General features: G+C 38.2%; 1 protein-coding gene across 1 annotated transcript in view; it reads left to right on the forward strand.

Annotated features, from left to right (window-relative positions):
• The window catches only part of DGKI (diacylglycerol kinase iota), a 552077-nt gene that overhangs the window by 211400 nt on the left and 325693 nt on the right, over positions 1-14984 (forward strand). Inside the window, exon 5 of the mRNA XM_072652615.1 lies at positions 1177-1233. Coding sequence (XP_072508716.1) covers positions 1177-1233 — 57 coding nt within the window. The remainder of the gene's footprint in view (positions 1-1176; positions 1234-14984) is intronic.

Raw genomic sequence — 14984 nt, forward strand, 5'->3', positions numbered from 1 at the left:
TTCTAGTGTTCAATGCATACATTCTGTGCATATGTCCCATGATTTTCTGCCTCCTTCGTCCTCTGTTGCCTCGATACCATCCCCATCCTCCTTTACCTTCCTCTCACACACCAACAAACTATAAACAAACACTTTAAACCACTCGACATATTTAAAGAAACATGGTGGTGAATCCTTTTGTAAAGGAAGATTTCACTTTTCTGAGCCTTACCTCATCTGTAAAATGGGCTAGGTGGTCTGTAGCATTTCTTCCAGCTCTAAATCTCTGATTCTAGGAGCCTTTTGCATTGTGAATCATCGCTTCCTAAATTTTCAACTTCCTAATTTCCAGCTTTCAGTTTGTTAAAACTAGAGCATAGCTTTGAATCATTTCAGTCCCTGAAAGGTCACTTCTCTACCTCTTAATCACTTCTAATTAGTTATCTTTTTCCTCTGCCACTTGCTAGCTGTGTGATGTTGGACAAATGACTCACTGAGCCTCAGTTTTCTCTCTGTAAAATGGGAATAATACCTGCTCTGCCCATTTCATAAACTTGTGATAAGGATCAACTCAGATGATGGAGTCATGTTGCTATTATAGGGACTATTTTCAGGGAGAATAGGACAGAATAGTGTCACCTTTCAGGAAAATGACTCATTTGAGATATCCAGTTAGTACACTTATCCTCAGATATGGGCATTTCATAATGACAAAGCAGTTACTCCCTTAGGGCTTAATAACTAGCACAAAACACTTCAGCTCTCACACCACTTCCATTTACTCACCTAGAAGAGGAGAGGGTTGGATCAGAATCAGGGGTTCTTACCCTTTTTGGGTCACAGGCAGTCTGGCAAAACTTATGGCCCCACTTCTCAGAATCATGTTTTGTTGCCTACATTCATAATTGAATAGAATGCTAAGTTTCAGGTAGAGGTTAGTGGAAATAAAAATGTAATTGTTTTCCCATCCAAGTTCCTGAATTCCCAACAATCTATCTATAGACCCTGCAGACCACAGGTTAAGACCCCAGGCCTAGGTAATCTCCAACATCTCTCTAAAACCCTTTGATTGATTCTAATGGTCCCATTTACTGTGCATTCTCAGTATTGACCAATGTTGATTCCTTTCCAGTTCAGTATTTAAACTTGCCTATACTTCTCCCTAATATTTCTTTCTATGTGTCTTTTGATTGGCAGATTAACTTCAGATGCAAACCAACTTTCCGAGAAGGAGGCTCAAGATCTCCTCGAGAAGTGAGTAGCCTGAGTATAGTCCCAAGCCCTGCTTCCCACCCCTTGATGATTCACTTGCTTTAGAGGTAAATGCGTCTCTGATGCTCCTCACCACTGGATGAACAGATTCGTTCTCTTTCTATTCATTATCCTCAGTGGAGTTCATCATCTCTTGCTAGTTTGCTGGCATGCCATCTGGCACATGGTGCCTCAGCATGTACGTGTTCTCCCTGAAGGCCATTATGGGGCGGGTCAGTTCTTAGTGAACATCCAAGTAGGGTGGAGGGAGAGGAAGCAAAGCAGAATTTCAGGACGTCAGGTGATTTTAATTCCATTCTTACTTTGGAGAAGGTGCAAGATGCTCTCTCTCCCCTCAGCTCTCCCTTTCTTCCTGCCCTTATTATCTCTCTCTTTTCCCTTCTTCATCTCAAAGTGATGGATGGATGACACTAGAATAAGCAGCACCTTCTTTTCTTGCTCCTCCCCCACCAAACAACTCAAGTTCAAGGAGAAAGAAAATAAGGATTTCTCACTAATTACAGAATGAATTCAAAACAAATGTTGATTTAATCACAGTAAAACCTTAAACCAGACATACCTAAAACTGTTTGAAATGCAGTTCTGGACCTGGAGTCAGGAAGACCAGAGCTCAAATACTGCCTGAGACACTTACTGACTTTGTGGCTCTAAGCAAGTCACTTGGCCTCTACTTTCCTCAGTTTCCTTATCCGTGAAATGGGGATTAGAAGAGTCATCTACCTCACGAGGCTGTTGTGAGGATAAAATGAAATAAAATGGGGTAATATCTGTAAAGCACTTTGCAGACTTTAAGGAACTAAATAAATGCTAATTTGCATGATCACCGTTATCATTATATTTCTCACCTGTGCTGCCTCAGTAGGTACTTTCCCTGCAGACAGACTATCCAATCATCAGAATGCCTGTGGTATTTTGACTTTGGCCATATAGTACAGTAGCTTTGGAGTCAGGGAACCTGGGTTCAAAATACTGGCCCTATCACTTAATACCTCCATGACCTTGGGCAAATCTCATAACTTAACCTCTCTAGGCCTCAATTTCCCAGAGGTGGCTAGATAATGATGTGAACAGAATGCTTAGTGTCAGATAGACAAATACAAATCGTCCTTCAGGGATTTCCTAACTGTGTGACTTTGGGCAATTCGCATGATTTCTCAGGGCCTTAGTTGCCTAACTGAGGTTTATGCAACATAGAGGATAGATTGCTGGCTTGGAGTCCAGAAGACCTGAGTTCAAATTCTGCCTAGCTGTGTGACTTTAGGCCAGTCACTTCTCTCTCATTCTCCTTGTTGTCATTTATAAAATCTATTCCAGCGCTAAATCTACAATCTTAAGAATATTAAGCTTATTCTACAAGAGTGGTTTATCTAAGATGGAAATCTATATTATTTTTATCATTTTCATTGTTTGACCTCTTTATTCAAACAAGCAAAAATAGCATTCCACCAGGACAGAGATTTTTTTTTAGAAGATTCTGCATTTGCCTCTGATCTCCTTGATGTGGATACTTTTCTTTCATCTTAGAATCACAACCCTTCCACACTTTCCCACCCTATGGGATGCTTGTTTGTCACCTAGTCTTCCTGAGTGCCTAGGGTCTTCCTCTTCATCTCCACTGGAGATTCCAATAGAGTACACAGGCTATCCATTGTTTGTCTCTCCCGTGATATTTTTCTCCATAGGTAGTTGTACTCATTGGTCACCATTTAGAGTACCCACAGCTAAGTTAATCAAAAACTGCATGACTTATATTATCTTCTGCAGCTTTTCTACAACTTTTCCCCCATCCCTACAGCACTAGGAAGCTACCCAGGACAGAGGATCATTTTATGTTTGTCTTTGATTTTTGGTTTGCCATTCATCAACTGGCTAGGCAGTGAATCTGTTTGCCATACCCAGAGTGGTCTGTGTAAAGTAAATGCTTCTGTTGCTGGTCTTTCCAGAAAGGTGAAATCTCCCAGGGCAGGGATTTTGATGTTATAATCTTGGAGAACACAGGGTCACCTCCATGCTATGGTGAGGCAAGAGTAAGACATTTTAGAGAAGCTGTCTTATAGATTAACAAACCCAAATCCTTTATACAGTTTGGTTCTTCTATCACTAATGTTTAAATAAAGAAGTTTTTTGTTTTATTTAAGCCTTCCATTTTATAAAAAGAGAGATCCTTAACTCCTCCTGTCATATTCAGTTTGACCTTGAAATTCTTCAACTCATTCATGGTTGCTCATTGATGGGATTTCACTTAGCTTCAAAGTTCCCAGAGATTTTCACACCTGGAGTCTATGACTTGTGTCTTAGTCCCCCAGTCTCTTACCTAGCTTAGGGAGACCTACCAGGCCACTCATTGAAGCACTGCTCTTTCTTCTCCTCCACATGGGCAGAAATAGAGAGAGAAATTTCAGTTACCCAGGCGTACCTCTCCATTGCCCTGCTGCAAAGAAGGCAGCATGCTTACAGTGGAAACAGCTTTGGCTCTACCAGGTCTGACCTCAGTCATACATCTGACACCTAACCCCTGTATGACCTTTTGCAAGTTATTAAACCTCAACAAACTTCTGTTTCCTCATGTGTAAAATGAGGGTGTTGGGCTAGTTTGCCTCTGAGGTTCTTTAAAACACTGGATCTATGAACTAAGATCTTATATAAACCTCTCCCGGCTCTCATTCCTTCATTTCTAGTCATTTCTAGCACTAAAATTCTAAGCCTTTTCCCAATCAAAAAGTAGTCATTTTCACTTTCTTCCTAAGAAAGAAAACCACTTCTACTCCATAACTATTTCCTAGTAGGTTGTTGACCTTGAATTAAGATGCTATAATATGGTTTGCGAAATAAAAGCTTTTGTGCTAATTCTCTTAACTCCAATATGGTATCAAATATAAACTTGTTTCTGATCCAAATGCTTTCTGAAAGACTGTCTCCAGAACATTATATTTTAATTAATATTTTAAAAGGAAATGTAATAAGGTTTTAAAACATAAAGTTATTTTATCACAGTTGAAAAGAACTAGACGAGGTTAACCAATCCAGTAGTAGTTCTGAACTCTTTAGTACTTTATGGCAAAAGCTGGAGCATGTAAGTGAAAGAGGAAGTGAGAATAAGTGTTCAAATCTAGCCAGACTTTTGGTGTTGGGAATTTAAAAGTAAAACAAAATCTTCTAAGTCTAGACTTTGTCCTGTGCGAAGTAGAATCTACTGTTTGAAGGAATAAAGAATTGACGTGCTGCTTTCGTTTCTCAAAGGATAATCATTTATGATAAGATGGGACTGAGAAGACCCTTTCCCTTTACGGTTGCTGTGAAAGTTGGCTTTGGGTAAAGTCTAAAACCTGTATGATAGTATTGGAGATACATTTTCTGAACTGATTTATTAAGGTTATAAATATCTGTAACTTCATAAAATAAAATTGGGAGAAGTTGTATAAGATTTGGCAGTGTAACTTCTTTCACCCTCCCCCTTCATTAAAAAAGAAGAGAGAAAAGGACAGAAAAGAGAGGAAGGGAAGGAGGGAGGGCAGGAAGAGGAGGAAGAGGAAGAGAGAGACAGAAGAGGAGAGAGAGAGAGTGAGAGAGAGAGCAGAGGAAGGAGAGAGAGAGAGCAGAGGAAGGAGAGAGAGAAAAGGAAGAAGAAGACAAACAGGAGGAAGAGACTTCTCTTTTTATCCCAATCCCTGGTTTCAGCTGAGGCAAATTCTAGTCTAAGAATGCCATAATATTCTCCATCACTCAACTCAGTAAATCATACTGTTTGAAAGTCATGCTTTGAGAAGCAGGGCTTTAAAATATAAATATAAGTAACTGAAGTAATGGGAAGAGAAGTAAGGTTATTATGCCCATGCACGATAAATACAACTTTGTAAATAAAAAGAATGATATTTTGGTGGAACTATCAATTAATCTCCCAGGCAACAACAGGAGCAACAAAACCCAGTGAGATACAGAGAAAGGAGTTTAGGAGAGGTCACAGGAATAAATGGAGCAATTTTGTCACTACCGAATTAGAGTTAAATATGTATGTCTTTTGTTTTTATCAGTGTATGAGAAAGGGAAATTACATTTATGGTTACACTTTATATTTCTGTGGTCACTGTGAGAAGAAAAAGAAACCTTTCACGCAAACAAACAAAAAAAAAATCCCAGAAGCCAAACTGAACATGTAGATTTTAAATCCTGATGCAAATGATGATCCTATGCAAACGTTCATCACCCCACCCTCTGAATTTCTTTATCAAAACATCAGTCAATTTTGTTACTAATTACATGACTTCATACTAGCACAGAGTCGTTTTAAATACTAAATAGTAATTGTTTCTCTTTTACCCAGGAACCCTGAGGGTCTTCTCCCAGTTTTTTTTTGTTTTTTTTTTAATAAAGGGGCCATCCCTTGAGCAACTACTTAAAGAAGCCTATTCATTGGATGGGTGTATCTCACTCAAAGTGAGAATGCTATAGGACCTTAGCCTGAAAGGGCCAGGCTCTCCCATTGCATCCTGGGTCATCTCCAGTCATCCTGATGAATATCAGGCCACTGGACCCAGATGGCTCAGAAGAAGAAAGTGAGGCTGGTGACCTTGCACAGCCCTCCCTCACTCAAATCAAAGTCAACTGCCAGTCATGTCATCATCCTGATGTCATGGTCCTCTTCAAGAACGAAGGACAAACACAATAACAACAGTGATAGTGAAAATAGTTCATTTACTGCAGAAATATAAGGTACCTAAAGGATAAAACTTGAGCGAAACAACTCCTACCAATGATGTTCCAAAATAAAACCTTCCACCACCATGTTTGTGGGGGTGGGTTGGGAGGGGAAATGCCTTACATGTTCCTCCTCTAATGAGCCACTCTGCATTATGAGTGCTCTTTGTATTGGCTCTGCATTACTGCCAAGGGACCAGACAGGGTCCCTTGTGTGCAAGGACTTGTCTGGAGGATGAATGCTGAAGTCTCACCACCTGGGACCTACAGTGTCTATCAGTCCTGGACCAATGGAGCCTCAGGGGGTTGTAACAAACTCAGATAGTCTGGGGAAGCACCAATCATCTCAGCTCATACTGTGCATGATGGTAGGAGCTTCAACTATTTTCCATGGTTGACTTAAATGGTGAGCTCCCTGTTTCCAGGCATCTGCATCTCTGTCTTATTGCTGCTTCTTCTTCCGTTGGTCAGTTTGGCTCCACATGGACTAGAAATGGCCACAATCTTCTTTTTCTAAATGCTAGTATCCTGTTTTTCAAACACATATGCTCAGAAGGACATCTTTATCCCACACACCTCCAGCAAGCAGACGCTGTCTAATTCCAAAAATTTACAGAACCAAGAGATAGAATAATACAGTAGAATGATTATTGGATTTGGAGTCAGGTTCAGGGTTCAAATCCTAGGTCTACTACTTCCTATTGTGTCTAGCCTCCTGTTTTCTCTGGTCTTCAGTGCCCTCGTTTGTAAAAGGAGGGACTTAGGTTACATAGCCTCTGAGGTCCCTTTAACTTCTTAACTGGAGATCCTCAGAATCATGGAAGAGTACAAAAGAATCAGTTTACATCACTTTTATTGTCCTTTTTGATTTCCTTGGGTTTTTTTTGTTCTTATTTGCATATTTGAATATATGTGCTTTCCAAAGGAATTTAAAAATTATTTAGAATAAAATCAAATAATATCTAAGAATATACTATGCCTTTATTATTCCCTTGATCTATCAATATATTAACTGGACAAAAAGGAATGAAGTTAGTTTAGATGTTCTTCCTGTTCTACTGGTACTGCTTGTAGCTCAATCCTCACAGCCATTTTCCAATGATTGTTGAGAAAGGACCAGCCATCCCCACCAACAGCTTCCTCCTGGGCAGGTAGGCCAGCCTGGCTGAAGCAGCAAGAAAACCTGAGGGGGAAACAAAAGGTAGCACGTGTCAGGCAGGTCCAACTACCACCACCCTTTCCACCACCATCTGTCCTCATAGCTCAGTAGAGATGGATCAGGATCCTGAGTCAGACAGCTTTGGAAGCAGCAATGTTTCCTGCCCAGGGGCCGTGGCCATCATTCTGGAAATGTGGAGATCTCTGTGGAGATGCAACCTGGTACCTGCTCCTGCTGGTGCAACAGCCTCAGCTGCTTTACCACTAGAAAAGGTCTTGCCACCAAAGTCCTTGGCACTGTCAAATGATTCAACATTAGAAAGTCTGTGATTTAGAAATGACTTTAAAGACCATCTACTTTGCTGCTGTACCCTAAGGACCATGAGACCTTTCCATCTGATAGAGCTGAAGCCTTCCATATGTATTGGCTCCCCCTTTGGAATGGAAACTCCTTGAGAGCAGGAACTGTCTGATTTTTCTATATATCCCCAGGGCTTAGCACAATATTTTGCATGTGATAAACATTTAACAATTTTTTTCATTAATTCATTCTTGATTACATGCTGGCTTTTAGTGAATGCTACTTTCCTTTCTATGGGTCACTTATCATGCCATTCATGTGTTCTAGATCCTTGTGAGAAATTGAAATCACTTACTAACTGGCGTAGTTTTTCAATTCTACTCTCTTCCCGTTGTTGCCTATTGGTGTTACTGTGATACCAAGATTTTGAATTTACTGATTTACTTTGCCGTCTTTAATTGATTATATTTATTATTCATATTCTATGCTAGAGCTAGATGCTTGATTCACAACTTAAACTCAACATGTATAAAACTGAACTCATTTCCTTGCCTGCCAAACTTTCCTTTCTTCTTAGATTTTCCATTACTATATCAAGAGCATCCTCCTCCTCCTAGTCATCCAGGCTCACAACCTACACATCATCCTTAATTCCTCACTTTCTCTTACCCCTTACCATAGGCAATCTCTTGTGAGGGCCTGTTGACTTTATATTTGTAACATCTCTTGCATATAGTTCTTTCTCTCCTTTTACACACCACAACCTCCTCACCTCCAAATCTAGACTATTAAAATAGCCTGCTAGTTAATTTCCCTCCCAGAAATCTCTCTTAACTCAAATCTACACACTACTACTACGCTGTCAAAATGGTCTTCTTAAATTACATGTCTGACCATGTCATCCTGCACCTCCAGGATAAAATATATGTGTTTATCTTTCGAAGCCTTTAATAGCTTGTTCCCTCGCCACATTTCTAGTCTTCTTACACCTTATACCCCTCCAAGTACACTTTGATCCAGTGACACTGGCTTCCATGTTGCTTCTCAAACAAGACACTCCATCTCCCGACTCCAGGAATTTTCATTGTCAGTTCGCCTATGTCTGCAATGTTTTCCCCCTTTATTTCTGCTTCCTGGTTTTCCTGGCTTCCTTCAAGTCCAACAGAAATACCATTTTCTATGGGAATTCCCCTTCATGCTAAGAATTTTCTTGTATTTATCATTTCCTATTTATGCTGTATATAGCTTGTTTGCGCATAGTTTTTTACATGTTGTCTCCAGTGGACTGAGGTTCTTCAGGACAAGAAATATCTTTTGCCCTTCTATTTACCCCCAGAACTTAGCATAGTGCCTGACATATAATAGGTACTTAATAGGTTCATCAACTGATTGACTGACTAATACACACACACACATACAAGTACATGTGAATGCAGACACATGTATATTTGAGACACATGTATATTTGATGGATTTTACTATTGTCCTTTCAGGAGTATAGTCTGTTATGAGTTTTGATTCTTTTCACTGATATTCATCTTGGAGATTATGTGGACAGTTTTCTTCCCCTTCCGTTTTTGGTGGGAAGCTCCCTTGATCAGAGTTCCTACTCTGCAGGCAAATATATTTGCAGTTGCTCATTATTGGATGCACTGTATCATTGACCAAGAGTCCAATATTCCTACATTATTTAAATCATTTTTTTCTAACACCATCTTCTTAACTAGCTTTTTGTTTCCTAAAAGCACCTTTCTTTTTTGAGTTGATTACCTTCAATGGTGGTAGAAATGAAAATACTTTTGTGTGCCTTTGATGTCTTAAATGTATTGCACAGACATTCGTAATTCCTATAAATACTTTCTAAGTTTCTTCCAATAGTATTTTCCCTCTAGAATAATAATACTACTACTACAGTTTAATTTTTTGTTAAAGACTACAGTGATAAGGCACTTACTGGCAATGAATTTTGATGTCTAGAGTCAGTCAAATTCTTGCAGCCTGTCTTTGCGAAAGCTGGCCTTCGCCAAACTCATCAACAATTGCTTGTTGATGCAAACATCTAGGCTGTCATCATGCTTTCGGAGACGTTCTCTGTTGAGCACTTCTCTTGTTCCTAGTATTTTCCAGTGCCTAGTGGAGAGTCTGCTGCCTAGGATTTCAAGTATGTTACTGTATTTTAGGTCCACTACCATACTTTCATGATATCTTGAACATGGGATCAACAGAGTAAGACTTGAGGAAGTCCACATCTTTCTGATGTATCAGGTATCTAAGTGGAAATAAGAGCAATGTGAAATTGAAGCCTTAAGTCTTACCTTCTTAGGATAATGCTGATATCCACCTTATTCTATCCTCAGGTTAACCTATTTGCAATTCATGATGAGCCTGCTCTAAAAATATTGTAAGGATTTATTGAGATTATACAATATTCTAGCACATTTTCTTCCATAAAAGACAACTGTTCCTGAGCCTCTTTATCACTTGTTAAAAATGGCATTGAATTTAAAAAGATATCTATTTTCTGTAATTGCCTTTATTGCCTTCTGAGTAGGTTAATACCTTATGGTGAGCATAAAATGCTTAATTTCATTGATATTTGACCTTATTATCTTATTAGTGAAATCATTAAGACCCTCATCTGCCTTGATGTCTTAGCTCTAATAATGTGTGTAGATTATAAGCTTTTGTAGAATTTAAGAAAATAATCTGTCCCTTAAGTGTATCCTCAAATATACAGTGCCTCAAATGTAGTAGGTACCTAATAAATGTTTATTGAATTAAACTGCTTAGTGCTTGTGATTACATGCTTGATTACAAGTATGGAAGAATAATATGGAAATCTTATGAACAATATGGAAATAATATGAAGTACATGGAAATGAGGATGCCATGAGTCATGTGCCACTGTAGATCCAATGTAACATTGTGCCACATCTACTGAAAATTTTGATGTTAAATGACTTCGTTGATCCGCTTCTTCAGGCCATTCTCATTAGATCATTAGCTGAATTGGGATACTAGGTTGGTTCATTCCTTGAATTGTACTTGTATGGGGCATCCAGAGGGGACATTACCTAAGGAATGTGATCCGTGTAAAAGCCATCAACATGAATCATCTTCCAAGAAAAGAAATGTTGTTTTGATTTCAGAAGACAGCCATCACATTATCTTGGCTACGTAAAATGCAGCACATCTGGGAATTGTTCTGATGAAAACATTGGCTACAAGTTCTGTGTCTGATATCTTGGAAGTTATTCAGATATTTCAAAGTTTGAAATGAAGGGTAGCACATACCAGACAGTTTGGCAGAGCTCACAAATGGCACCTGATTTTCTGTGGGAAGTGACCAAGAAACTTTGGTAATGATTCCATGTTGATTTTCCAGGATTGTTCCAGGAGTGGAGCTTCTTGATGATGATGATGATGACAGTTTACACTTAACAGGTGCTTTAGGATTATATTTATTACTTCATTTGCTACTTACAACAACCCTATGAGGTGTATAGTGCAATTGCTATTCTGGTCTTTTTAGAGATTAGGAAACTGAGGCTCAGGGATGTTAAGTGGCTTTTCCAAGATCACTCAGCTAATGAATGATGGAGCCAGGATTTGATTCCAGGTTCTGTGCCTCCAAATTCAGTGTTCTTTCCACTTTATTAGTGATTGTGGTCAGCTCTTCAAAATGACTCATTTTATTCCTAGTTCCATCGCAAAACTTTGCTGCAGCAATCAAAGCTTATTGTCAGTTGTGTTCAGGTCAGTAAGGGATACTATTATTTCCAACAACAGATTTGCATTTAAGGTCTTCCACCTCTAAACATGATAGCATTTTATGTCTTTACCATAGAAAGCTGGAAGGAATCTTTAGTCTAATTTCCTTATTTTACCATTGAGAAAACTGAGGCCAATGAAGTTAAATAAACCTCAAATTCTTTTTTGTATCATAATTATTTGTTTACTTATATTTTCTTCCTTACCAGAAACTGTTAGTTTGGTGTGGGGAAAAACAGCAACAACCTTATCTTATGCATCTTTAAGCACCTTTTATGTAATAGTAGTAGACGCTGGACCTGGACCTTCAGACAATAGGGATAGACACTGCTATAGAAAACTCCCTGGTAAGGAAACATCCCCTAGCAATATGCATTAGCATCTCCTCCCCAACTTACAGAGTCTTAAAAGGTGCCCTAAAGTGATAAGAAGTAAAACGATGGAGCCATGTTGTATCCAAGATAGGACTTGATCCCGGTCTTCCTTGGTCTGAGGTCAACTCCTTAGAATCTATGTGATGCTGCCTTTCTTCATATAGTGGATATTCAATAACTATTTGTTAAATGGATGAATTAACCAAGGTTGAGTTTAAGGAATTTGCATACAGGTACCTTACCTCAGTTATCTTCTATTACGCCTAATTGAACAGTTGTACAGACTACTAAGAATGCCTTAAAAACAATTTTGAGCAGAGGCTGGCCATCAAAATCAGACTCCTCATCAAAGTTTCACTTCTTGTTCAGCAACAGGTATGAATTCTAATGACTTATTAATTTCAAGCTTTGCCTCAAATTGCTACGATTCAGACTTATCTGGGGTTTGCATATTTTGCATTTTTTGTTTTATTGCATATTTTGTGTTTTTTTGCTGTTCCATCTATATCTATTCTCCCATTTTAAACTACAAGACCTACTTTTGGTATTACCATATGATTAAGCTGCAAAAATATTCTTTCCATGGTCCTTGAAAACAGAAGAAGTATTAGAATCCTTTCCTTCAGTGCTACCTTGGGTTGATTTTCTTGGCTATCTTTTTCAAAAGCTCATCAGAGTAAAAGTAAAAGCCCAGAGTAAAATTAGATAATTCTCTTTTGGCCATCCCAGGTATAAAAATGATGAACTGGAAAGATTCTTGAATTTGGAATCAGAGGACCTAGGTTAAAATTTTGGCTCTGCCATTTACTGCCTATGACTACAGACTAGTCATTTTAGGTTTCTGGCTCTCTGTTTCTTCATGTGTAAAATGAGGGTATTTAACCTCAAGATTTCTAAACTTAAGATTTGTGAACCTGGGATTTCTATTCTTATAATCTGTAGTATACAGAGAAAGCTTTCCTAAAGAGCACTCTGGTAGTAGTAGTAGTACTTATTCTAACAAGTTTTTCTGGTAAAAGATTGTTAACTGTAGATAGCCTTGGTTTCTTCTCTTTTGGCCTGTTTGTATCTTTAAACCATCTCTCAATTGGGGAATGGCTCTGATTCTTATAAATTTGAATCTATTGCATACATATCTTGGAAATGATGCTTTATCAGAGAAAATTGCGAAGATTTTCCCCAACCAATTATTTCCTTTTTAGTCTTAGTTTTATTGGATATGTTTCAACAACAACAAAAAAACCTTTAAAATTGTAAATTAAAACAATTCTGAGGATTCATCTTACACTTTTAAGTTTGGTAGAGATAACAGAAAAGGAAAATGACAAATGCTGGAGGGCTGTGGGAAAACAGGCATATTGATACATTGTTAGTGAACCTGTGAAAGGATATAACCATTCTGGAAAGCAATTATACACAAAATGTTACTAGACAGTTTTCCTCCCACTATACCATTGCTAGGCCTATAATCGAAATAGATTAAAGAAAGAGAGAAAGGTCCTATACACACACAAAAATATTTTTAGCAGCTTTTTTTGTAATGGCAAAAAAAACCCCAAAAAACCCCAACAACAACCAAACCTAAAAGCTAAGGAAATGCTCATCAGTTGGGGGCTGGCTGAAGAAATAGTGACATGTGAACGTGATGGAATGCTGTAAGAAATGTGTTTTAAGAAATGAGCGAAGAAGTGATTTCAAAAAGACATGGAAAATCTTGGATGAACTGATGCAAAGTGGAGTAAGCAGAACCAGAATAACAATTTATTTTAGAACATCAAAATATTATAAAAGTGAACAATATTGAAGACTAGAAAAAACTAATAAAGAATGAAATGAGTACAACCGGGAGAATAATTTATACAATAAAAACAACGTTGTAAAAAAGAGGCAACTTTAAAAACTATAAGAACCATGGTCAACACAGCGATAATCCATGATTCCAAAGGACTGATAATAAAGCATGCTAGTCCCCTTTTGATGGAAAAGTGTTGGATTCCAGATACAGAATAAGATGTTTATACCACCCCCCCACATGTGTGTATGTGTGTGTGTCTCTGTGTCTGTGTGTCTGTGTGTCTGTGTATATATGTGTTTCTGTGGGTGTGGGTGGGTGTGAGTGTATGCATAAAGTTTTTTGAACATGGGCAATAAGGGAATTTGTTTTGCTTGACTGTACTCATTTGTTGCAGGGAATTGAATTTTATTTATTTCCTCACCCCCCATGGGGTATGGGGTGAGAGGATGACAAGATAGATTTCTGTTCATTAAAAAACAGAACCTTAATTATGAAAAAATAATTATTACCTTAGAGAGAAAAAGTGTCATGTATTCCAGGAAATGCTTTGGTGTAATGTTCATATTTGCTTTCCTTTTGAGTTTCTTTTAGCATTAAAAAATGTTTCTAACGTACACTGTAGGGATTTATGGCATGAAATTTGCCTAGATTAGATTTTACAGCAATCAAGAAATTATTTGGAGGCCTGGTTGTCTGTATTCTTTTCACTGCTATCCCATGCAGTTATGTATCAGTAGTAGCAAGAGGAAGAGAAGGCCTGAGCTGGATGAAAAGGCTGCAAATCCAGAAAAATGCAGAGACATGAGTCTGACCATATGCGTAGGGGAGAAGGTTCTAACTCCAGGAAATCAAGAGAAGTTGATTGAAAAGGGATGGAAAGAGTGAGTTTTGTTTCATACAAGGGACAGATAAAGATCCAAAATAGAAGAAAAAGAACTGAAGGAAATCAGTTCCAGAATGTTGAGTGGGTTGTGGGAATCTATCAGTACATTTGATACAGTCCATCCGTATATTTCAAAATACAAAAGGACAACTGGTATTTGAATGTTACAGTGTAGTTTGTGTTATTTGGGTTGTTTAAAGATAAAGGATGAAATTAAATAATTTGTTGAAATGAGGGAACAGTAGATTTACAGTGTTTGGCTACTAACAGAAGCTGGAAGTGATTTCTGTGTTCCCGTTCACTAGGCATCTGAAATATGATATGTTTGGTAATTAGTCTCCCCTGTTACAGTAATAGTCTTTCCCCAGATGTACTCTCAGCCTCCAGTGGATTTACTAGCAGTATAGCAGGGTGGTTGCTTTACATAGACCAAAATGCTACCATTAAAAATGATGTATTAAAACATTAATGTTTATCATTAATACATCCAATAAGGAGAGACATCAAGATGTAGAGGAGTTAGGGCTGGGCTTGAAGTAAGGAAGACCTAGTTTCAAGTCTTGTTTCTGATACTTATTGACAATGACACCAGAAATTAAATCACTGAAGCTCTTCGTGCTTAAAGCAGTTCTCAGAAGCAACAAATTACAAATTGCTGATCTACGTTGGCAGCCAGAATTTCCATAGTAGGAGTGCCCCACATTAACAAAATAATCAGAGCAGACTAAAAAAAGTGAAACTCAATACATACACGTA

Source organism: Notamacropus eugenii, chromosome 3 (assembly GCF_028372415.1).
Source record: "Notamacropus eugenii isolate mMacEug1 chromosome 3, mMacEug1.pri_v2, whole genome shotgun sequence".
In the NCBI taxonomy this organism is placed as follows: domain Eukaryota; kingdom Metazoa; phylum Chordata; class Mammalia; order Diprotodontia; family Macropodidae; genus Notamacropus; species Notamacropus eugenii.